The sequence below is a fragment of the Trachypithecus francoisi genome, unplaced genomic scaffold, assembly GCF_009764315.1.
Source record: "Trachypithecus francoisi isolate TF-2019V2 unplaced genomic scaffold, Tfra_2.0 Lachesis_group20, whole genome shotgun sequence".
Classification (NCBI taxonomy): domain Eukaryota; kingdom Metazoa; phylum Chordata; class Mammalia; order Primates; family Cercopithecidae; genus Trachypithecus; species Trachypithecus francoisi.
The window spans coordinates 15,388,671-15,413,573 of NW_022681466.1; the positions used below are offsets into that span (position 1 = coordinate 15,388,671).

Here is a 24,903-nt window from a genome sequence, read left to right on the forward strand (position 1 = left end):
GGCCCCAGAAATTTTCCATTTGTGTTCAGTAAGGCGGGCCTGGCCAGGCCCTACCAAGACCTCTCAGCACTATTGGGCAAGGCTGACCCTCTCACCTGTGAGACTGTCTTTCCTTGTCTTCTGAGATTCAAGGAACAGCCTCCCCTGCCAGGCAAGCTCCCAATCTCCCTTCAGCCCTCAGCTAGCATGCCAGTTCCCAGCCCTGCTTCTCCCTGCATGTTCTCATTATAGTCTGTATCTCACATCATTGTTCATATTTAATTGTCTAATTTCTCCCAAAGGCTGCAAGCTCCACAAGGGTAGGAGGAGGGTGTTGATCACTGAGCAGCCTATTCTCTGAGCCCACCTGTCTCATATTAGTAAGTAGTTGTTGAATAAATGAATATGAGAACACCCATTACCATTTTATTGAATGTTAGCAAGATACTTTATCTACATTTTTTTCTAATCTTTGTAACAAGCTAAGTATTCTTTTGTTCCCTATTTTATAACTTCAAAAACTGAGGCTCCGAGAGACTTGGTGACTTACCCAAGATTTTCCAGCAAGTAAGTGTCCCCTGTCCCCTACCTGCAGCAGGGCCAGACTCTGCCCCTTACCTTACCCTGGTTCACCTAACCTACAGTTAATTGTCTGAACCAGAAGAGGCCCAGGGCAAGACCTGGCTTACAGGACACAAGAAGCTCCCCTGATGGCTCCTGGGGAGCCAAAACCTCTGTTAAAATACACATCCCAGTAAGAGAGGAAGAGACCCTTACGCTGTAAGCCATCCTCTATTTTTTGTTTTTATTTATCATGGGTAGTGGAGATGGCAAGAGTACTCCAAATTTCTTGTAGCTTTACAATGACCAGCACCTCCACGTAATTTTCTGGTTTTAAACTCACCAAACCAGCAATGCTATTCTATTGTATAGGGGCCAGTTGGGGTCCAGGGAGGTGAATGAGTTTGGGCCAAGTCAACTAGGTATTATAGTAACCCTTATCGTGATAGCAAGTCTGATGAGGGAGTTTTGCCTCCCCCTTATCTTACACGCCCCAAATCAGCTCATAGTCCCAGTGTGGGAACCGATGTACTGAAGATTTACTGAAAGTAATGAGCATCTGGCTCTTTGCAGCCTTCACCTATTTGGTTCTAATCAAATGTATAAAAGTTGTCCCTTACATATGCTGGGGATGTTGGAGGGCTTTCATTCCCACGCTCTCCTAGGTGAGTAGGAAGAGCAGGATATCGGCCCCATTTTATAGATGAGGAAACTGACACTCAGAGAGCTGAAGTGCCTCGCGTTCTCAGCACTAGTTAGTGACTGAGCCACAACTGGAAACACTTCGACTCCCACAACCTCCGGTGTTGGAGATCAGTATGAGGTGAGCCCACCAGAATCCAAACAGCGGGCAGCGGTGCATTATGGAGGCAGTGCATCCCACTGCTGCCTAAGAGGCCGACCCTCACACGCAATCATCAGGCACCATGCTTCTCACACTGTCAAAGCCAAGAGGATGGAATTGCCATTCTTGGCGTCCGCCAGCTTTGCCACATCAAGGCTGTCCTTTAAGTTCATCTTGTTCATCTTGGGATGGTCCCGCAGCGGAAAGACGCTGTTGACAATCCCCTCTTGACAAACGGATGTGAATTTAGCCTACAGAAAAAACAGGTTTAAACACCTGTTGGATGTCTGGTTGCTGTAACTGGTGATAAGCCTAGCTCCGGGGACCACAGAGTCTGTGGCCCCACGTAACAGAACCCTGGGTTGGCTTCTGCCCGCTACTCGCCTGTGCCCAGCCCCGGAGACACCGCCTGGGACCCTCTAGCAGGCAGGAAGAGGAAGTGCGCAAGCGCACTGTGAACGGCTCGCGCAACACTTTGTTACTTAGGAAACAGCCAATCAGCGATCCGGTAGCTGACCAATGGGAAGCACGGTCTTGCCGGCCCGGCTAATTTGAACGCGAGGCGCCAGGTGGAGGTTGGCGCGGGTAGGGGAGGGTGTGGGGCGCACTCCCCAGGGGTGGGTACTCCTGTCTGTGTTGTGGCAGTGGGACCCGCGAGCAAGCAGCGACGCCAGCGGCGGAGAACCGACAAAAGGTAAGCCCTGGCCCACGGCGGAGCCGACCCCGCGAACGCCCGCTCTCAGGTCTCGGATGCGCAGACCCAGCTGCTCCGGGCGGTGGCCTGAGCCAGGCCTCTTTTGTGCTGGACGTCAAGGTGCGGCTCGGAGACCGAGCTTTGCTGCCGCCCCGGCAGGCCCTGCATGGACCCCTTTAAACTGGGCGGGAAGCAGGGCGCTTCCTTACACACCCGTACTGGTGGTCGGGACCCCTCTGCTCATCTATGCTGGACCTAGACTGGGCCTGCACATCTGCCACCGGGGCCTGGCCTTCTGTATGTCGGCCCCGTGAGAGGTCCTCCTGCTCGCAAGTGAGGAAGAATTGGGCTTTTATGCACACTAGAACTAAAGGCCTGGGACTCCCTGCATGTCAGTGTGGAGTAAGTAAGCCCCTCTCCACCCGTCTTTTTTTTTTTTTTTTTTTTTGAGACGGAGTCTTGCTCTGTCGCCCCGGCTGGAGTGCAGTGGCCGGATCTCAGCTCACTGCAAGCTCCACCTCCTGGGTTTACGCCATTCTCCTGCCTCAGCCTCCGGAGTAGCTGGGACTACAGCCGCCCACCACCTCGCCCGGCTATTTTTTTTTTTTTTTTTTTTTTGTATTTTTAGTAGAAACGGGGTTTCACCGTGTTAGCCAGGATGGTCCCGATCTCCTGACCTCGTGATCCGCCCGTCTCGGCCTCCCAAAGTGCTGGGATTACAGGCTTGAGCCACCGCGCCCGGCTACCCCTCTTTACTGAACCGATTGCAGAGCTGCACGTGCCAGTGGCTGTAGCACGCAGTACATTTTTTTTTTTTTTAATTTTTTTTGGAGTTGGAGTCTCTCTGTCTGTCTCTTAGGCTGGAGTGCAATGGGACGATCTTGGCTCACTGCAACGTCCGCCTCCCGGGTTCAAGCGATTCTCCTACCTCAGCCTCCCGAGTAGCTGGGATTAAAGGCGCCTACCACCACACTCAGCTAATTTTTGTATTTTTAGTAGCGACAGGGTTGGCTGGGCTGGTCTTGAACTTCTGACCTTAGGTGATCCGCCTGCCTCGGCCTCCCAAAGTGCTGGGATTACAGATGTGAGCCACTGCGCCTAGCCAAATATTTGAATGAATGAAGGAACAAGTGAAAGAACATTTATATGACAGAAGACCAGGCCTCTGTTACTGCTTCTAGGATGCATCTCCCCTTAGCTTTGACCTTCTAAGGAACTGAAGTGACATGGAAAAGATTAAGCCTGGTCTGTGCCACAGAACTTAAGGGATTTTATTAAAGACATTGGTTCCTCTAGCATCATGGGAAAATGTCATATGTCATATAATTCTAACAGTAATGCTAATATCTATTGAGCACTTACCGGGTTTGAATGAACTCATTTAGTCTTCACAAATATATGGGATATATACTAATATTATTTACAATTTACAGGTTGGAAAACTGAGGCTCAGAGATGTTAAGCCTAGTTTAGAGGAGAACATCTCAATGTTATATTGCTTTCTCCAATCTTCTCCCTATTCTATTTCTTCTCCAATCACTGCATCCAATCACTACTTCAACAAGTACAAAGGTGTCCAGTCATTCTCTGCCTATTTCATTGTTGAATTTCCCCATCCCTAGAGAGTTATTTTAAGATGTTGGTCTTTATATTATCTGACCCAATTCCATTTATACCTTTTTAAAAAAGTATACATATATACTGTTGCAAAAAATAAAATAAAATAGAAGTTTAAGAAAAGTATACATGTAGCATATTTTATAAATTTATAAATTGTTTTTATACCTGGCCACAAAACAAATCTAAACAACTATCAGAATATTGTATAAAAGATAATCTCTTTATGTAAGCAATTAAGTTATAAATACCACGTTTACAATTTTTTTTTTTGGAAGTAGAGACAAGTTCTCCCTATGTTGCCCAGGCTGGTCTTGAACTCCTGACCTCAAGCTGTTCTCCTACCTCAGCCTCCCAAAGTCCTGGGATTACAGGCATGAGCTACTGTGCCCAGCTCATGTTTGGATTTTTTTTTGTTTTTTGCCCCTGAGACAGAGTTTCGCTCTTGTTGCCCAAGCTGGAGTGCAATGGCACCACTTTGGCTCACTACAACCTCCGCCTCCCAGGTTTAAGCAATTCTCCTGCCTCAGCCTCTGGAGTAGCTGGCATTACAGGCACCCGCCACCATGCCCAGCTAATTTTTTGTATTTTTAGTAGAGACGGGGTTTCACCGTGTTGGCCAGGCTGGTCTCAAAATCCTGACATCAGGTGATCCACCAGCCTCGGCCTCCCAAAGTGCTAAGATTACAGGTGTGAGCCACCATGCCTGGCCTGAAATTTTTAAAAAATACACTTAAGTCAGTCTAATAGGAAATCATAATTGTAATGAAAAGATAATTAGCATGGAACAATTATAAAAATACTATTTATAAAACTTGTGAGACGCAGTTAAAGCGATACTTAGAGGGCAATTTATAGTCTTAAATGCTTATATTAGAACATTTTGTTTAAGAAACTGAAAGTTAATGAGGCAAATACCAAACTTTAATAAGACAGAACAGTAGAGAACATATGTAGAATATAAAAGAAGATAAGTCTGGGTGTGATGGCTCACGCCTATAATCCCAGCATTTTGGGAGACCAAGGTGTGTGGACAGCTTGAGCCCAGGAGTTCAAGACCAGCCTGGGCAATATGGTGAAACCCCATCTCTTTTTAAAAATGTAAAATTAGGGGAGTATGGTGGCGTGTGCCTGTGATCCCAGCTACTCAGGAGGCTGAGGTGGGAGGATCTTTTGAGCCTTAGGAGGTCGAGGCTACAGTGAGCCGTGATCGCGCCACTGCACTCCACCGTAGGCATCAGAGTGACACTGTCTCAATAAATAAATAAATAAATGAACTAAAAGCAGAATCAATGAAATAGCGTTTTATCATATAATAGAGAGGATTATTTTAGTCAAAAGCTGTATCTAGAAAAGACTAATAAAAAAACCTCTGGCAATACTGATGGAGAAATAAATAAATAAAACACACAAAAAAAGATCTTAGGAGCAAAAATAAGTACATACTTCAGTTACAGAGATTAAAAGAGAGAGAAACGCAGTGGAACATTCTTTTTGACAATGCCTTTGGAAAATTTTCTAGGAAAAAATAACTTGCCAAAACTGACTCAAGAAGTTATGGAAATTTTGACTAGATCTAGGACTATTCCATTGAGGAATTCAATTTTCCATAGAAGAAATTGAGTTAGTTTAAAATGTATCTTCACAGGCATGAAAAATCTATACCAAATTCCACCAGAAACTTACAGGCAAATAAAAAAGATGATTCTACCTTATGCAAACTCTCCCTATAAAAAAGATAAAACATGTTGAGTGTATTTTTGAGATCAAAAGTGACACAAAGAAAATTACAAGTCAGGCCAGGCGCGGTGGCTTATGCCTGTAATCCCAGCACTTTGGGAGGCCAAGGCAGGTGGCTCACCTGAGGTCAGGAGTTTGAGACCAGCCTGACCAACATGGTGAAACCCTATCTCTACTAAAAATACAAAAAATAGCCAGGCGTGGTGGCAGGCACCTGTAATCCCAGGCTACTCGGGAGACTGAGGCAGGAGAATTGCTTGAATCGGGGAGGCAGAGGTTGCAGTGAGCTGATACCATGCCATTGCACTCCAGCCTGCTGGGCAACAACAGCAAAACTCCATTTCAAAAAAGAAAAAAAAAAAACTACAAATCAATCTGTTTCATTAATGTAGTTGCAAAAATCTTAATAAAATATTAGCAATCAGAAACCAGTTATGTATTTAAAAACTAGATTATGACAAAGTTGAATTTATCCTAAGAATGAAAGAATGGTTTAACATTGGAAAATCTGTTAATACAATTTACACATTTAGAGATTTAAAGAGCAAACATATCCCATTAGGCATAGAAATACAATTCAATAGGAGCAGGTGTGGAGGCTCACTCCTATATTCCCAGCACTTTGGGAGGCTGAGGTGGGAGGATCGCTTGAGCCCAGGAGTTGGAGATGCACCTGGGCAGCATAGTGAGACATCATTTCTAAGAAAAATTCAAAAATTAGCCAGGGATGGTGGCACACCTGTGGTCCCAGCTAGTGGGGAGGTAGGTGACGTGATGAAGTGGGAAGATGGCTTAAGCCCAGGAGTTCAAGGCTGCTGTGAGCGGTGATCCCACCACTGCACTCCAGCCTGGGCAACAATGTGAGACCCGGTCTAAAAAAATAAAAAAGGAAAAGAAAAAGAAAATTGAATTTAATAAAATTCAATATCCATTCATGACTTTTAAATATATATAGGTAAACTAGAAATGGAGACAAATTTCCTTAAACAAACAAAGTGTGGAATAGTAGAAACATTCTTTATAAAATCAGGAAAGGGATGAGGATACTCACTATTACTGCTTTTATTCAATATTGTGCTGGAGGTCCTAACCGGAAATGTAAGACAAGAAAAATAAATAAAAATAAATTAAAGTTAGGAAGAAACTCAGAACACTATCATCAATTACAGCCTTATGATTGTCTATTTAAAAAAAACAAAAGAACACAATTTATTCCTCTGCATGACCACATGTAGGAAGAACCAGTGGCCCGGGAGTGTTGTTCTTTTGTGGGTACAAAGGTGAGGGGGACATGGGAGCTGCCCAAGCCCAGTTGCAGAGCAGAACAGCCTAAGGATGGGGTAGTGCCCCCGGTGACAGAAGGTCAAGTTCTAGCCTTGCTACTTCACGTTTGGGAGACAAGTTCCTGTGCCTCCTGTTCCTTTTGTAGGGTAGGGATGTAACAATTGTATGAAAGTTAAACACCATTTGTGAAGCACTTAGCATAGTGTCTAATTCATAGTAAGCACTGAGTAAATGTTAGCTGTAATAATAATTATTTTTAGACTTTTGGATTCAGACTCTGCTCTTCTCTGGCCCTTATTTATTCATAGGACAAATTCAGCATCTGCTGCATGCTGGGCTGGGTGCCCAGGCACCTGGGGTACACAGACTATGTCAGAAGAAGGTCCTGCTCTTGGAGCTTAAGGACAAAAAACAAGTGTATGAGGGTTGTGAAGGAGAGATGAAGGGGGCTACAGCATCACCTGTAAAACTAGGACATTCAGGGTTTGGGCTTCTTCCCCTACCCCCTCACCCTTACTACCTTCTTCAGCTCCCAGTGTCTGCAGGGAGATTCCCTCAAGTCCTCTGAAATTTTTCTCTGGGAACTTCTGAGGAGCATGGGCTCACTGGGCCTGTCTCTACTAGGGTGGGCAGAGCAGGCCATCCCCAAAACAACAGAATCTTGGCTTTCCAACCCCAGCCTGGCAGAGCACTAGCCTCTGGGTTTTAATGAGCTGCCCTGGGTTAGAAACAGGACGTGACTGTGACTGGCTGAGAATCCTGAAGATCTTATTAAAGAATCATCTCCCTTGTACTTTGGGCTGAAATGCTCTTTCCAACCAAGGATCAAAGCAAACTTGACACACGTTCTCTCATTAATCTCCCCATCTCCTGGGGCGGGAGCAGCTCGGTAGCTGTTTTCTCTGGTTCTCAAAGGGGGAAGCTGATGCGACATTGACCCGGTGTGGCTTGTGGAAAGACCTCCGCCTTGGTCAGATGCTGAAAAGGGACCCAGGCATCCTAGCAGCGGCTATGCCAAGTGTCACCACACTTTGTGCCCATGCCCCCAGCATCATCTCAGCAAGAAGGAAAACATCTCATTAGGCAAACAGACTCAGCCACCTTGGCCCTCAGGAGGCGGGAGGAGAGAACTGTAAAGGTTATGAGCACTCCTTTGCCAGTGCCCTTTTTAATTTCCTGCTTAGAATGTTAGGCTGCTCTGTGGCTCCTCCTCAGCTAAAGCCCTCCCCGTGGGAAGCTGTGACTGCCGGGAAATGTGGACCCAGGCATCCTCTGCCTTCACTTCCCCGGGTGCCAAAGTGGGGTTTCCTGGGGGTAGGTCTGCAAGAGTAGGAGACAGCAACCCTCTCTGTTGAAAATTAGGTACAGCCGGGCGCAGTGGCTCACGACTGTAATCCCAACATTTTGGGAGGCCAAGGCAGGCAAATCACCTGAGGTCAGGAGTTCGAGACCAGCTGGCCAACATGGTGAAACCTCGTCTCTACTAAAAATCCAAAAATTACGTGGCTGTGCTGGTGGGCGCCTGTAATCCCAGCTACTCAGGAGGCTGAGGCAGGAGAATTGCTTGAACCCGGGAGGCAAAGGTTTTGCAGTGAGCTAAGATCACGCCATTCCACTCCAGTCTGGGCAACAGAGCGAGACTCTGTCTCAAAAATAAAAATAAAAAGAAAGAAAAATAAAATTAGGTACAGTCCATGTATTTGAAAGTGTTTTTAGAATACAGAATGCTAATTCCATAAAAGGGATTATAATTATTATACAAACATAAGGGACGATTACAACAATGTGATCATTGTAGCATAATATGTAATATCACTATAAGGCAGTATGGCCCGGTGTGTAGTCAGACTGCCTGGATTGGAATCGGGCTCCATCACTCACTAGCATTGAGACCTTGGGCAAACTGCTTAACCCTCTTTGTCTCAATTTCTTCATTGAAAAATGAGTATAATAATAGTATCCATCTTGTGAGATTGCCATGGGGATAAAAAGAGATGATATGTGTAAGGTGCTTTGAACAGTTCCTGACACAGTGAGCACTTAGCTAATATGCTTACTATGGCAATCTGATTGCTGGGAGAGGAATAGAATTACATACATGTAAAAGGATTATGGTTGGTTGAGAGCTTTCTCTTATTTTATATGGGGAAGAAGTTAAGAAGTTTAGGGGTGTTCGGGAACAGGAGTTTCAAATCAGCTCAGTTCTGTCTCATTCCCCAAGGAAAACCTTAGCTATTTGCTAGAGTGTCAGGTAGAAACCCCACTTTTCTTTGCTGAATGACTTTGGTATTTGTGACCCACCAGTGGAAGCTAGTCTTTACCTGGAAGGCCTGCATCTATTCAGAATGCCCAGGAACAGCCCCTGTTCCTCACCTCTGTCAATATATTCCTGGAGTTGGGCTGAACTTTTCCAGGATGCATTCCAAAATTCCATCCCTACCCTTGGTACGCTGCATTCCAAGAATTCCATCCCTACCCTTGGTACACTGTTTCGAAAGAGAAAGGAAAAACCAAGGAGAGAGGTCTGGGGGAGATATAAGTAAGATATAAGATATAAGATATGAATAAATATGTGTTTGGAATTATTACCCAGTCAACATTAGGAAATCTGTTGAGTCACACTCTACATTAATAGATTAAAGAAGAAATATGTGTGATCACTTCAGCAAGTGCCAAAAAGCATTTTATAAAATTCAGCACCCATTCCTACCTTCCTAATGGGCAGTGGAGGTGGGGAACTAAATATAGAAGAGCTAAAAATAGAAAGTAACTGTCATTATTTGCAAACGATATCATCATTTAATTGAAAGACTTAAGAGAATCAATGGCAATCTATTAGCACCAATAAGGGAGTTGAGCAATGTGGTCCAGATACAAGATCTGCATGCAGAAATCAGTAGCTTTCCTATCTTCTGGAAAAAAGGAGTTTGAAAATGTAATTTTAAAAGGAGTGGGTGGGTGCAGTGGCTCACACCTGTAATCCCAGCACTTTGGGAGGCCAAGGCGGGTGGATCACTTGAGGTCAGGAGTTGGAGCCCCCACCTCTACTAAAAATACAAAAATTAGCTGGGCGTGGTGGTGCACACGCGTAATCCCAGCTGCTCAGAAGGTTGAGGCAAGAGAACCCGGGAGGCGGAGGTTGCAGTGAGCTGAGATCGTGCCACTGCACTCCAGCCTGAGCGACAGCGAGACTCAGTCTCAAAAAAAATAAAAATAAAACAAGGAGCCTATTCATAATATAGCAAAGATCATGTAATAACTGGTAATAAGCCTATCAAGAAATATATAATACCCATGTAAGGAAAATTATAAAATTTTACTTAAGACTGTAAAGGTGTGAATAAATGGAAAGAGATATCGGTTCCTAGGTGGGAACACTTGACATTATAAAGATGCCAATTTTCCTCATATTAATTTATAAATTCAAAATAATCCAAATTAAAACCTTAGCAGGATTTTTCATAGAAGTTCGTAAGCTGATTCTAAAACCATATGTAAGACAAGATGCCTAAAAATAGCCAAGAAAAAGAGCAATGAGGTGATATATGATAAAACCACAGTAATTACAAGAGTGAGGTACTGGAAAAGGAATGGACATAATGAAACAGAAGAGAAAGTCCAGAAACAAATTCACGTTTCTTTTTTTTTTTTTTGAGATGGAGTCTGTCTCTGTCACCCAAGCTGGATTACAATGGCGGGATCTCAGCTCACTGCAACCTCCGCCTCCCAGGTTCAAGTGGTTCTCCTACCTTGGCCTCTCGAGTAGCTGGGATTACAGGCGCCTGCCACCATGCCTGACTAATTTTTGTATTTTTAGTAGAGACGGAGTTTCACCACATTGGCCAGGCTAGTCTCAAACTCCTGACCTCAGGTGATCTGCCAGCCTCAGCCTCCCAAAGTCCTAGGATTACAGGCATGAGCCAACACACCTGGCACAAATTCATGTTCCTTTTTTTTTTTTTTTCTTTTTGAGATGGAGTTTCACTCTTGTTACCCAGGCTGGAGTGCAGTGGCATGATCTCAGCTTACCACAACCTCCACCTCCCAGGTTCAAGCGATTCTCCTGCCTCAGCCTCCCAAGTAGCCGGGACTACAGGTATGTGCCACCACACCCGGCTAATTTTGTATTTTTTGTAGAGATGGGGTTCCTTCATGTTGGTCAAGCTGGTCTCGAACTTCCAACCACAGGTGATCCGCCCACCTTGGCCTCCCAAAGTTCTAGGATTATAGGTGTGAGCTACCACACCCAGCTACAAATTCATGTTTCTATGAGACTTTAGTTATGTTAAATTTGGCATTTCAAATTGGTAGAGGAAGAATGCACTATTCAATAAATGACCTTGAGGATAATTGCTTACCAATTAGAAAGAAAATATATTTAGAAACCTCCTCACATAGTTCACACACACAAAAAATTCCATCTCCATGATGACCTCAATGTGAGAAAGAAAAAGTATTAAACAGAAATATAAGAAGAGGGTTTATTACCTTGTAGAAGCAATATCTTCTTAAGTATGGCATAGAAGCTATAAAATAAAAAATTGACATGTTTGACCATTTAAGTGTTAAAAACTTCACTATGGCCGGGGTAGGATTTTTTCCAGGAATGCATGGTTGGTTTGATACCAGGAATAATATCTAATAAATTAACATAGCAACAAAATAAGGGAGAAAAAAACACATAAATATATTGGGATGGCCAGGTGAGGTGGCTCACGCCTGTCATCCTAGCACTTTGGGAGGCCAAGGTGGGCAGATCACCTGAGGTCAGGAGTTCGAGACCAGCCTGGCCAACATGGCAAAACACCATCTCTACTAAAAACACAAAAATTAGCCGGGCCTGCTGGTGGGCGCCTGTAATCCCAGCTATTGGGGAAGCTGAGGCAGGAGAATTGCTTGAACCTGGGAGGTGGAGGTTGCAGTGAGCTGAGATCGTGCCACTGCACTCCAGCCTGGACAACAAGAGTGAAACTCCATCTCAAAATATATATATATATGTGTGTGTGTGTGTGTGTGTGTGTGTGTGTGTGTGTGTATGGAGATGCTAAAAGAGCATTGATAAAATTCTAGACTTTCCTAATAATAACCCCAAGTAAAATAAGAATAGAAGAAATTGCTAATGTGATAAAGACTACTTACATAAAAGTAATGTCTAAATAGGGAAGCACTAAGCCATTTCCTTTAGAATCAGAAGCAAAACAGGAATGCACATTATCATAATTATTATTCAACATTGTTTTAGAAATTCTAGAGACTGCAGTAGACAAGAAATGAAATATTGGGTATGAATATAGAGAAGAAAAGGTAAAAATTGTTTCCTCTTCTGATACATAATTGTATACTTGGAAAACCCAGTAAGTTCTAACAAAAATAAATGAAATTAATAAGACAGTTTGGGGGTGGTAGATATAGCGTGAATATATAAAATTAGCTGTGTTCCTCCATACTAGTAATTATCAGCTGGAAATGTAAATGGGGAAAAGTGTTCCATCCACAGGAGCAATTAAGTACATAAAACACCTGAGAAATATATTAAAAGGACAATTACAGAACTAACTGAAGAGATAGAAAACTATAAAATCTTATTGAGGGACATAAAAAATATCTGAACAAAAAGAAAGGCAGTAGCCACAATCTTGCCTGAAACGGTTTAAATACACTTGGCTGCTAAAGGCTTTTGTAAAGTAAAATAATAAAAGGCTCAGTATAATAAATATGTAAATGTAATACAGTTCAAACTGTAGTCCCAATAGGGTTTTTGAGGGAGGAGAGGGCTCCAGGTTGGGGGTAGAATTGATAAAATTTTCTTAAAATCAAGTAGCATAATAAATGCCTGAAAATAGCCAAGAAAGTTATAGAAAAGAAAGAGTAATGAAGAGGTTCTCGCCTTACTAGCTGGAAAGCATACTGTAAAGTAATATCATGGAAACAGTGTGGCACTGGCCCAAGGATAGACAGAGCTACATAAGGGTTATGAAAAGTAAGAAAAAAAAAAAAAGAATAGACAAATGGATTCGTGGAACATAGTAGAAAGCCCAGTAAGAGGCCTCCAACAATATAGTCATTTGAGGCCTGGCATGGTGGCTCACGCCTATAATCCCAACACTTTGGAAGGCCGAGGTGAGCGGATCACAAGGTCAGGATTTCGAGACCAGCCTGACCAACATGGTGAAATCCCATCTCTACTGAAAATACACACAAAAAATTAGCTGGGCGTGGTGGCACGCGCCTGTAATCCCAGCTACTCAGGAGGCTGAGGCAGGGGAATCACTTGAATCTGGGAGATGAAGGTTGCAGTGAGCCGAGATCACGCCATTACACTCCAGCCTGGGCGACGGAGCTAGAGTCCGTCTCAAAAATATATATATATATATATATATAGTCATTTGAGTATGACAAAGATGGTATTTCAAGTGCGAAAGAGAGAGAATTGGTTTCGGCACCAATATTTTTACTCTCTTGAGGCATAAAACAGAGACCAGTTATTGGGAGTGGGTGGAGGGGCCCTTGGAGTGCTGAGGGGGCACCTGGTCAGGCCTGGGGTGGGATTGGTCCTCAGCTCCACCATGTCTCGCCCAGGTGTCGCCACGGTGATGGCAGTAGAGGACAGCACGCTGCAAGTGGTGGTGCGGGTGCGGCCCCCCACCCCTCGGGAGCTGGATGGTCAGCGGCGGCCAGTGGTTCAGGTGGTGGACGAGCGGGTGCTGGTGTTTAACCCTGAGGAGCCTGATGGAGGGCTCCCTGGCCTGAAGTGGGGTGGCACCAATGATGGCCCCAAGAAGAAGGGCAAAGACCTGACATTTGTCTTTGACCGGATCTTTGGTGAGGCAGCCACCCAACAGGACGTGTTCCAGCACACCACATACAGCATCCTGGACAGCTTCCTTCAGGGCTACAACTGCTCAGGTGAGAACCTCAGCCCTGCCTGGCAGTGGCCTGGCCTCCCTGCCTCCTCCTAAGGGAAGGGTTTCATGTGTCTTCTGGCATGTGCCCGCCTCCCCCAGGCTGGGCACGATTTACTAAGGAGTTCTGTACAATGTCCCATCATGCTCTGTGGGACCCCCATTCATTCATTCAGTCTATGGGGGAGGCACTCTACTGGGCCCAGGGCTGCAACAGCAAATCAGACAGGACCTTGGTGCTCACAGTCTAGAGGGGAGAAGACACCACTCACAGATCAGACCCACAGTGTGTGGCGATAAACCAGGGTAAATGGTAAGATGGAGATAACTGTGGGCCTTCAACACCAAAAGCTGCCTCGCCTACAGAAGGAAGGCATAGCCCACCCCCATAGTGGAAATCTGGTTATCCCAAATCCACTGGCCTATGGGGAGCGGAACAAACACACAGAGAACTCCAACCCTGCAGTGAGAACATGGAGGGTGCGATTAGTGGGAGCAGTGGACCAGGAAACACAGGAGGCAAAGGGAAGGGGCTTGAGGGAGGAGGGAAGGTCTGAGCTGGGTGGCAAGGCACTGGGGTCCTCCTCCTTACTCTGTCCTCTGCAGTGTTTGCCTATGGGGCTACCGGGGCTGGGAAGACACACACCATGCTGGGAAGGGAGGGAGACCCCGGCATCATGTACCTGACCACCGTGGAACTGTACAGGCGCCTGGAGGCCCGCCAGCAGGAGAAGTGCTTCGAGGTGCTCATCAGCTACCAGGAGGTCGGCTGCCCCTGCCCTGGGCCTCATTCTCGCAACCACCTGGGAGGAAGCGAGCCCATGGGGTTGAATGAGCTGGTGTGGGACAGGGTGGCAGGAAATGGAGAGCTGGGGCCCCTCAAGGAGATAGATACAGCTCAGTGAGATGCTGCACTGGAGACACCCGCCCGTTCACCCTGCTGTGGTCATGTAACACAGTCCTGGGAAGCGCCACTCCTGTGGGTGTCTCAGATACACCCCGGCCTCAGCTCCCCTGTCCAGCCGCTAGGGAGCGGTTTCCTGATGGGCTGCTCTCCCTCAGGCCTCTTCCTTTCTTCGTTTCTCAGGTGTACAATGAGCAGATCCACGACCTCCTGGAACCCAAGGGGCCCCTTGCCATCCGCGAGGACCCCGACAAGGGGGTCGTGGTGCAAGGACTTTCTTTCCACCAGGTGTGGGATTGGGCTTGGGTAGGATGATCGGCTCCATGGGTCCTCGGGGTTCCCTCACAGAACTGTTTGGGGATGCCCTAGGTCCTGTGATGGTGGTGGCAGTGGTGGTGGTAGCAAGGGGGTGATGTAGAGACCAGCCCTTCCTGTTAGGGGAAAAGTCCTGGTCGGGGAACCCACAGCCCTGTTCCTGGGCCTCTCCTCTGTAGCCAGCCTCAGCCGAGCAGCTGCTGGAGATGCTGACCAGAGGGAACCGTAACCGCACACAGCACCCCACTGATGCCAATGCGACTTCCTCCCGCTCCCATGCCATCTTTCAGGTGAGGTCATGAGTCAGAGCCTGAAACCAGGGCTCCTGATGCCTAGCTCCCCCTCACCCCTGCCATCTCTCTTCAGATCTTTGTGAAGCAGCAGGACAGGGTTCCAGGACTGACCCAGGCTGTCCAGATGGCCAAGATGAGCCTGATTGACCTAGCTGGCTCAGAGCGGGCATCCAGCACCCATGCGAAGGGGGAGCGGCTGCGGGAGGGGGCCAACATCAACCGATCTCTGCTGGCTCTCATCAACGTCCTCAACGCCTTGGCCGACGCAAAGGTAAAGCAGCGCAGGCCAGCATTCCCCCTAGGATAGCAACGGAGCACCTGAACCTAGGGCCAAAGGCCACAGGACCCCATCCTGAGTCAGTGCCATCAGCCTCCTCACCCTACACCCGCTCACTGCACCCCCCAGGGCCGCAAGACCCATGTGCCCTACCGGGACAGCAAACTGACCCGCCTGCTCAAAGACTCCCTTGGGGGCAACTGCCGCACAGTGATGATCGCTGCCATCAGCCCCTCCAGCCTGGCCTACGAGGACACGTACAACACCCTCAAATATGCCGACCGGGCCAAGGAGATCAGGCTTTCGGTGCGTGCTCCAGCCGGGGAGCAGGGAAGGGTGGGACCCCAGCAGCTCCCACAGATCCCTGGGCCAAGTGTCCCCAAGGCAGAGGAAAGAAGTTCCTCTGGCCTAGGCATGGTGGCTTATGCCTGTAATCCCAGCACTTTGGGAGGCCGAGGTGGGCAGATCACCAGAGGTCAGGAGTTCGAGACCAGCCTGGGCAGCACGGTGAAACCCCGTCTCTACTAAAAATACAAAAATTTGCCGATCATGGTGGTGGGCGCCTGTAATCCCAGCTACTCCGGAGGCTGAGGCAGAAGAATCATTTGAACCTAAGAGGTGACAGTTGCAATGAGCTGGGATAATGCCACTGTACTCCAGCCTGGGTGACAGAGCTAGACTCTGTCTCAAAAAAAAAGAAGTTCCTCTGTCTTCAGAGAGTCTTTGTGATAGAAGTGGCACAGTCCTCATCCCTGGGTGGGAAGTCACCAGCTGAGAGGGGCAAGATGGTCTCCAAAACCAAGGGAGACAGCAGGAGGGTGGCCTCTCATTGGCCAGTGGTCTAGTTCAGACTTGTTTTTAGCAGCAGGAGCATATTTTCAGCAAAACATAAACACCAATATATGCTTTCTGCCACATCTGCTTGACCCCTCTCTCCCTCCCTCCCCTAGGGAGCCCTGGCTCTCCTGGGACCACTGCAAGAACACCCTGGCAAGAAGGTCTTATTCGTGGAGTCGGGGGTTTTCTGCCCCTCGCTGTGGTCTTAGGCACGATACTGACCTTCTCTGCTGTGTCTCCCCACTTGCGAGGGTGGGTCATGGGGACATGGGTGAGACCTAGCGCAGTGCCTGGCCGTCGGAGGTGGCTGATAAAAGCTGCTTTGAATGAATAAACAAATCTCTCTCCTGTTCCCCATCTCAGCTGAAGAGCAACGTGACCAGCCTGGACTGTCACATCAGCCAGTATGCTACCATCTGCCAACAGCTCCAGGCTGAGGTGAGGAGCCTGCCCTGGGGGCAGGCTAGGGGGCAGAGAGCCAGAGGCAGGAGCTTGAGGGTGTGGCCAGGGCTCTGTCTGCCCCTCCCCTCCTGTGCTTAGCTGGGGCTCTCAGGGGCTGAGCTGGGCTGCTTCTGTTCCAGGTAGCCGCTCTGAGGAAGAAGCTCCAAGTATATGAAGGGGGAGGCCAACCCCCAAAACAGTACCTCCCAAGATCCCCCAAGTCGGGACCACCACCACAACAGTGAGTTCCACTGCCCATTCCCGCCCCCACCCTGCAGCTCAGCCAGGATGGGGAACCAGGCCCTTCTCCAGTTTCCGGAAGAATAGGACTCCTTGCTTCTGCTTCAATCCCTAGGGTTAAGGGTTCGCACCCAGTGCTGTGTCTAGTGAGTAAATGGCACCCCAGCCCATAAGAGCAGGGCCTACTATTTGAGAGAAGGTGAACTTAGGGGTGTTCTCAAACCAGAAAATCCCTGACTCCTCCTACCCTCAGCTACTGCCCATTTGTCACCTAAGCATCTGTCCCTTATGGACTCTATATGACCTGGATGCCACAGAGATCCCACCCGCTCCCTGATCTCCCACCTGGCCCACATCCTGCCTCTCAAACCCTCCTTTCCCTCTTAGCCTTCCCAGCTCCCCCTTGCCACTCCACCCTCCCAGCCAGCCCTGCACCCCAGAGCTCCCTGCAGGGCCTAGAGCCCTTCAAGAGGAGAGTCTGGGGACAGCGGCCCAGGTGGAGAGGGCCATGGAAGGGAACTCTTCAGACCAGGAGCAGTCCCCAAAGGACCAGGGTGAAAGCCCAGCTAAGGAGGTAGGACGTGGGGTTGTGAGGCCTGGGTAACAGAAGGGCTTGGAGCTGGTGGGATATTGGAAAAAATGCCTCTCCCTGACTCAGAGTCCCTTCAGTCCCGTCTCTCTACGTGGATGTCTTGCACCTTAGTCATTAGGAGGATTTCAGATTCTGGGCAGGAAAAAGAAATGATCTATCAGATCCTTGTGTGTTTGGAAGTGACCAAGATGTGGTCATTCTAGGAGCTGTCACTTCCACTCTTGTAGGAGGGAAGGATTTTAGAAACTGTTTATAAAGGTGGGGAGGCCATCCTCTCCCCTCTACTTGTGCCTTCTCCTTCCTCTTTAGGTTCCAACACAGATGCCAGAGCAGAACCCCACACATGCACTGCCAGAGTCCCCTGGCCTGACCCTGCAGCCCAACCCAGTCGTGGGCCACCTCTCAGCACAGGAACTGGAACGGGATCGTTCTAAGCAGTAGGTATCTTCTTGCTGTATTCTGGAATCCAGGTGGGAAGTGATGGGTTCAGCCTCCCTGGGGGTGGGAATTGGTGTTAAGCACATCACAAAAGCTCTGTCTCTTCATCAGCACTGTCCTTTACTGGGTTTCCCCTCCTTGATGTTATCATCACCTACTCAATTAGCTTATCACCTCTACCTATTCCTCTACATAGCTGGCTGCCCAGCAGGAGAGGGAAGCAAAACGCCAGAATCCATCCAGGCAGCCAGCAGGCCCTGGGTCAGGGCAGGGCGGCTGGGACTCGTGCTTTGCTTTCCAGTCCGAGGCCAGGCTGCCCATCTACAGCGAGGAGGGGGCAGCCAAGGGAAGCTGAACGTCAGGCTGGGGAAAGGACAGCCTTCCTGAGCCAGTGTTTATCATGTATCTTCATCAATGGATTGACTGTGGCTATTTATTCTCAGAAGTAAATATAAACCACTACTCAAAGCCAAAGAAAAATGGATTTTGGACCATTCTTTCTATGCTTCATAGAAAGATGCTGCTAATATTTTTCTCCTTGGCCCCTAGTTCCTAAATCCCCTGCCACTTAGCTCTGTTACTGCCATCCCGCTCTTCCCTCCCCAGCACGCTTCACGCTAGGCAGTGTATTTAAAGCTTCTGGACAGAAGGGCCTGTTTAATTTTATTTCTTGTTGGGGAGTGTCTGTTCCCGACTCAGCAAAAATGCTGCAGTCTGAATAATCGGCAGCTCATTATCTGTCTCCTGCTATCAGGTCCTGCCCAGGGCCCTGGAGAGGAAAGGATGCGCTGCTGGGATGTCCCCCTGATCTCCCAGGGAACAACCATGAGCTCCTACCCATGACCCAGGGCCCATCTGCTAGGGGTCCACTGTCATGAGGAGAGAGGACACCAGGGTCCTTATTTCTGCCCTGGCTTTGTGGTCTCCAACAGATTGCTTCAACCTTGGCCTTGACTTGGGGATCATAGCCCCCAGTCTCCCTACTTCTTGGGGATGAAGTACTAATAAAATGTAACAAATCTCCATGTTGGAAACGTCCTAACAACCAGATCGTTGAAAATATTTCCCTTTGATTTTAGAATTTAGAATCTTGGACCACTAGAGCACTGAGTAGATCTTAGATTTTCCAATTCAGTGGTTTTTCAGATTTTTTTTTTATTGTTTTTTGCTACAATGAAATCTAATGCATAGAACAGTCAAAACAGAGTTACTCTGATGGGTTTTTGAAACCTAATTTGAAAACTCCTGATTTAGACCAGCTCCCCATTTATCAGATGGGGCACTGAAGCCTTTGTTCAGGCTCACATAGCAAGAGGGACGGGGCCAGAGCCTGGATATTTCCCCCAAACGCTCACGCTTCACAATTGTCTAATCTTCCTTGTAATGTGTGGCTCGTGCAGATATAGAATGAGTTTCCGCTGTGTCCATTTTAATTTATATCCTGCCTTTTTTCAAAAAGGCCTTGAGGCTGCTTTATCAAATGAGTTTGTGTTCCCTGAGCACACCCTGACTGAGGGCAGTGGAAGGGGCTTCAGAGACGTCCAGGCTGGTAGAACTACCTGAGGATAAATCATTTTCCATGGATAATTCCCACTGAGATAATTGTGTTTATTCTTTTATCATAGGTGTGCCTTACAAGATAATTGTGTTTATTCTTTTATCATAGGTGTGCCTTACAGAAAGAAAATATGCTTTATTAGAATCTAAATTTACAACCTCAATAATCTCATTACCTTCATCATTTCCTTTAAATAGCACCCCAGTGCCTGTAAATACACCTTGATTCACACATACTTTTTCAGGATCCCAGTCACTAAATAGAAAGCATGGACTGAATGTGTTTTTGAGGGTTTTCTTAGAACCACGATGAACATACCCTGTCTTACATAATCTCCTCTTATCCTAACCAGCAAGATGGTATTATTTCCATTTTACAGGAAACAATAGTTAGCTAGGCCTACAGTGCTTATTACATGCCAGGGCCAGGTATTCTTTAAACATTTTGTCTGTAAAGTAACTCATTCTGTCTTTCCAATAACCCTATGAGGTTGGTGCATTTGTTATCCCCATTCTCAGGTTGTGGAGACTGAGGTTAACCAGTGCATCCAAGATCACAAAGCTGGGAGGTATTGGAGCCAGGATGTGAGTGGGAAACTGGCAGTCTGACTGGAGCTGGGCTCTTAACTGCTCCCTTGCACTGCCCTTAGGGTAGATGAACTCATGATTACAGTGCTAGTAAGTGGCAGAGCCAAGAGGAGACTCAGACCTTCTGAGTCCAGGGCCATTCAGTGCCCTTTCCTTATTTCTTAGATCGCTGTCTTTGTCATGGGACGTGTTTAGTGGGCGACACCTCCCACCATTACCTGTGGCCATCCTGGCCAGTCTTGGCCTTCAGCAGGAGCAGAGCAGGCTGGGAGGGTGGTGAGTCTGGCCAGCCCGTCTGGGGCGAGGCAGGAGGGAGCCAGGGGACCAGTTCAGGCTCCTCGGGCACAGCTGGAGTGATGAGGACAGGTGCATGGCATAGAGGCTCCTGGTCAGGCTGGGTCTGAGCAGGGTTGGGAATCTCCTTTCTTCTGTTCCAGGTTGGCCCTTAAGGTGCTGTGCCTGGCCCAGCGGCAGTACTCCCTGCTCCAAGCAGCCAACCTCCTGACCCCCGACATGATCACAGAGTTTGAGACCCTACAGCAGCTGGTGCAAGAGGAAAAAACTGAGCCTGGGGCAGAGGCCTCTAGCACTTCTGGCCTGGCCAGGGGGGCACCTCTGACTCAGGAGCTGTGTTCAGAGTCAAGTGAGTCTCATCCTGCTCTCCCCTGCCTATGGGTGCTGTCTTCAAGTCCCCACTGGGGCTGAGGGGTATCCAGGGGCCTGAGTTACTGGGTTTTGCTGCTGTAGGAGGCTGGGCCCCTGGGATCCTAGACTTCCGCACACAGAGAGGCCCCAGGAGACCTGAGGGGTTATGGGCTCCTTCATGTCTCCGGTGTCTGGCTCCCCGAGTTCTACAAATTCTCCTTCCTTCTGTGCAGTCCCTGTGCAGTCTCCTCTCCACCCAGAGCCTCCAGGATACACTGGCCCTGTGACCCGGACCATGATGAGGCGACTGAGTGGCCCCCTGCACACGCTGGGGATCCCATCTGGACCTAACTGCACACCAGCCCAGGAATCCCGATGGCCCATGGAGAAGAAGAAGAGGAGGAGACCAAGCCCCTTGGAGCCAGACAGTCCCATGGCCCCAAAGCGGGGCACCAAGCGCCAGCGCCAGTCCTTCCTGCCCTGCCTGAGGAGAGGGTCTCTGCCTGACGCCCAGCCTTCACAGGGGCCCAGCACCCCCAAAGGAGAAAGGGCCTCCTCCCCCTGCCATTCCCCTCACTTTTGCCCAACCACAGTCATCAAAAGCCGGGTGCCCCTAGGCCCTTCTGCCATGCAGAACTGCTCTACCCCACTGGCCCTGCCCACTCGAGACCTCAACGCCACCTTCGATCTCTCCGAGGAGCCTCCCTCAAAGCCCAGTTTCCATGAATGCATTGGCTGGGACAAAATCCCCCAGGAGCTGAGCAGGCTAGACCAGCCCTTCATCCCCAGGTGGGTCTCCCAGTCTCGCTCCACCCCTTCCGTCGGGGTCACTGGTCAGCAAGGGACTTCTTGGTGCCGCTGAGAAGTATGGAGGACAGCCTGACTCTTGGAGCTGGGATAGTTCCTATCTGTTCCCCTTTGGTTGTAATCCGCTTTGCTCCCCAGGCCCAGGAGAGCAGGCCATACAGCTGCCAGGGAGGCATCACTTCTCTCGGGGCACCTGCCTGGTCTGTCCATGCTGCAAAGCCACCCACCCTGTGCTGGTTTGTAGCATGCTCATGCGTAGCTAATGGGACTCCAACTTGGAAAGAGTCAGCAGGGAACAGGAATGTACTAGGGGAGCTCAACACTACTGTTCCTGTCTTTACTCGGGCTCTTTGACCTGGGCTGCATTCTGTGTTCCACTAGGAAATACCTCTTTCTGCCACGTCTACTCCAGATTTTGGCCTCTGGCCCAGTATCTGGAACAGGAAAGGGGGTCCTTAGAAAACTCAGTTCAGTATTTTCCAGTGAGAAGATGAAGCTCTCACTCCCCCTTTCCACACACATGGCAGGGAAGGGGAACAGCAGCCTGCTCAGGACAGTCCAAGGCCAAGAACCAGTAGCAGACTGACCTACACCTGTGGTGCAGAGGCTGGCAGGCTCTGCCCACCTGTGCCCCGCCCCTTTACAGCCCAAGAAGCAGCTCTTGGTAACAAGCGCAGAGCCGGGCAGGTGGAAGGGTGAAACTGTTTGAGCTCCAGTTCCCTGGGTGCACCAGAAACTGACATCTGGATGTCCTCCCAGAGCAGGCCTGTCACTCAGCTGTCAGCCAGGCAGAGTGAGGCAGGGAGAGGAATCCACCTCTTTGTAGAAGAAACCTCAGAGGTCATCTTGTCCAACCACCCTCCCCCATGTCTGAGCTGGGGGCTGGAGGGAGGAAGCGGCTGGCCCTGCTTCTGGTTCCCTGCTGATCGGCCTCCTTCCCCTCCCTCCCTCCCTAGGGGACCCATGCCCCTGTTCACCATGAAGGGTCCCAAGCCAACATCTTCCCTCCCTGGGACCTCTGCCTGCCAGAAGAAGCGCATTGCGAGGTGAGATTTGGGAGGGGTCGGTTGTCTGGGAGAAGGAGCTCGCTCTCACCAGGGCAGCAGACACCTGGGCCGACTCTGGGCCCCCAGTGTCTCTGTCTCTGGACCCCCCGAGCAAGCAGCTGAGGTCCTGTGAGCATGGCGCGCATCTAGTTCTCCACCTGAGGTTTCCTTGGCCCTTGCTATCCCAGGATCACCCAGAGCTGATCCACGAGGGATCAGCACCCATTGGTCCATGAGGGAGGTGCTGCACACCATTAATCCAGCAAAGGGACTCTCCATCCTCACCGCTACTTCCCTCTCATATCCCCAACCCTAGACACTGCCTCTCCCGCCCTTAGATCTGGCTCTGGAAGCTCCTGCTGGCGCCCAGCATCCTTTGCTCTCAGAGCTTAGTGTCGAGTATTTACCTACCCCACTCAGTGCACACCCATAGTCCAGAGACAGGGCCGTAACCGTCCACCTTCCCTCCTTTCCTCCCTCAGTTCCTCAGTCTCCCGTGGCCGCAGCCGCATCGCCCGCCTCCCCAGCAGCACTTTGAAGAGGCCAGCTGGGCCCCTTGTACTGCCAGGTGACTGGCACTAGGGACAGGGATAGCCTGGGCCATGGAGGCCAATGAAGACAAGAAGCAGGAGGGCGCAGGGCGGGGCTGAGACCCAGAAGAAAGGAGGGCCTAGGGTATTGCCAAGCATCTCAGGGACACTGCTGATGAGACAGGTGGGAGGTGGGCTGGAGGACGGGGACAGAGCCTCACTTTCCTTCCTTGCTGTACTCCCCGCCACCCATCCAACTGGCCTGCAGAGCTGCCCTTGAGTCCCCTGTGCCCTAGCAACCAGAGGAGTGGAAAGGACCTCATCAGGGTGGGGAAAGCGCTGTCAGCGGGGAATGGCGTCACCAAGGTGTCCTGATCGCCAGAATGTCCTGATCACCAAGGTGTCCTAACTCACCGGCCCCTCTATGCTGGATAGACCTGGAGCCACCTGCACCAGGAGCTGGACCTGCCTTCCTTACCTGGGAGCAATTAGTGCCAACACACCTTCACTGTATTAACATCCCTTCCCAGACATCATCCTGCTACTCACCCTCTGTTAATCTCCTGTTACACTCAGCTTCTTGGCATGTACATATTCATTTGTGAGTGTTAACGTGCTGCTATTTTTTGTTTTTGGTTTTGGTTCTGGTTTTGTTTTTGAGATAGAGTCTCACTCTGTCGCCCAGGCTGGAGTGCAGTGGTACGATCTCGGCTCACTGCAACCTCCACCTCCTGGGTTCAAGTAATTCTCCTGCCTCACCTTTCTAAGTAGCTGGGATTACAGGTGCCTGCCACTATGCCCAGCTAATTTTCATCTGTTTAATAGAGATGGGGTTTTGCCATGTTGGCCAGGCTAGTCTTGAACTCCTGACCTCAGGTGATCTGCTTGCCTCAGCTTCCCAAAGTGCTGAGATTATAGGCGTGAGCCACCGCGCCTGACCCGTGTTGCTGTTCTAAAGGTGCTGCCATGTTCCCCCCTCATTTTTTATTTTTATTTTGCTTGAGACAGAATCTCGCTCTGTGGCCCAGGCTGGAGTGCAGTTGCGTGATCTCGGCTCACTGCAACCTCCGCCTCCCGGGTTACTCTCCTGCCTCAGCCTCCCTAGTAGCTGGGATTTCAGGCACCCGCCACCACACCCAGCTAATTTTTTGTATTTTTAGTAGAGACGGGGTTTCACCATGTTGGCCAGGCTGGTCTCAATCTCCTGACCTCGTGATCCACCTGCCTCAGCCTCCCAGAGTGCTGGGATTACAGGTGTGAGCCACCGCGCCCGGCCTCCCCTCTCATTTATGATGTCCTCCATGCAAGCAGACAGCTCTTGGGCTCTTTTCCCCACCTGTCTCTAACACAGGCCCCACAGTGTTGGCCACGGGCAGTGGAGGAGGAGTGAGGATGGGTTGGGGAGCGGGGAGTCGCAGCTTGGCTCTTCCTGGTTTCTGAGAGGGACTTCTTCATCCCTACTCTCCTCAGTCCCCAACCACAGTCCTGGTAAAGATGTGGATGATAATGGTGCCTTGATTTCCAAATGAACACAGCTTTATTGTTTCACTCTATTGTAAATAGGATACACGTTCAGTGTAAAAGTGTAAAGAAAGGAGACTTCAGCCTTAATGCTGCACCCAGATACAAATGCTAATGATACTTGGGTTTATAGCCTTCTGATCCTTTATTTCTGCATATATATATAGATATATACATATTTTTGGTATAACAGTAAACCGTCTCCATCCTTGGTGTGTGTGTCTCTCTGTACACCTAGATAGGATAGCAAC

At 49.0% G+C, this 24,903-nt stretch overlaps 1 protein-coding gene across 2 annotated transcripts; it reads left to right on the forward strand.

Annotated features, from left to right (window-relative positions):
- The first annotated feature begins 1,970 nt into the window (after positions 1 to 1,970).
- On the forward strand, positions 1,971 to 24,865 carry KIF18B (kinesin family member 18B). Of its 2 annotated transcripts, XM_033182708.1 has the most exons (16): positions 1,971 to 2,078; positions 13,299 to 13,625; positions 14,228 to 14,385; positions 14,709 to 14,813; positions 15,020 to 15,130; positions 15,207 to 15,404; positions 15,540 to 15,716; positions 16,611 to 16,685; positions 16,829 to 16,929; positions 17,316 to 17,502; positions 17,830 to 17,957; positions 20,541 to 20,746; positions 20,982 to 21,537; positions 22,512 to 22,601; positions 23,084 to 23,169; positions 23,400 to 24,865. In XM_033182708.1, exons 2-16 carry the CDS (start codon positions 13,313 to 13,315, stop codon positions 23,504 to 23,506), a joined length of 2,598 nt encoding a protein of 865 aa, XP_033038599.1. In that variant the 5' UTR covers positions 1,971 to 2,078; positions 13,299 to 13,312; the 3' UTR covers positions 23,507 to 24,865. The 2 variants fall into 2 exon arrangements, with proteins under 2 accessions (XP_033038599.1, XP_033038600.1); XM_033182709.1 differs by lacking the exon at positions 1,971 to 2,078 and having other exon boundaries at positions 13,286 to 13,625; positions 21,009 to 21,537; positions 23,400 to 23,506.
- Positions 24,866 to 24,903: the final 38 nt, after the last annotated feature.

Excerpts from the sequence above, each read along its gene's own strand:
- KIF18B (XM_033182708.1), top strand. The coding sequence starts at position 13,313 with ATGGCAGTAGAGGACAGCACGCTGCAAGTGGTGGTGCGGGTGCGGCCC. Across the intron at positions 14,814-15,019 it reads AAGGACTTTCTTTCCACCAG|CCAGCCTCAGCCGAGCAGCT; the intron begins GTGTGGGATTGG and ends TCTCCTCTGTAG. Across the intron at positions 17,958-20,540 it reads GAACGGGATCGTTCTAAGCA|GTTGGCCCTTAAGGTGCTGT; the intron begins GTAGGTATCTTC and ends CTTCTGTTCCAG.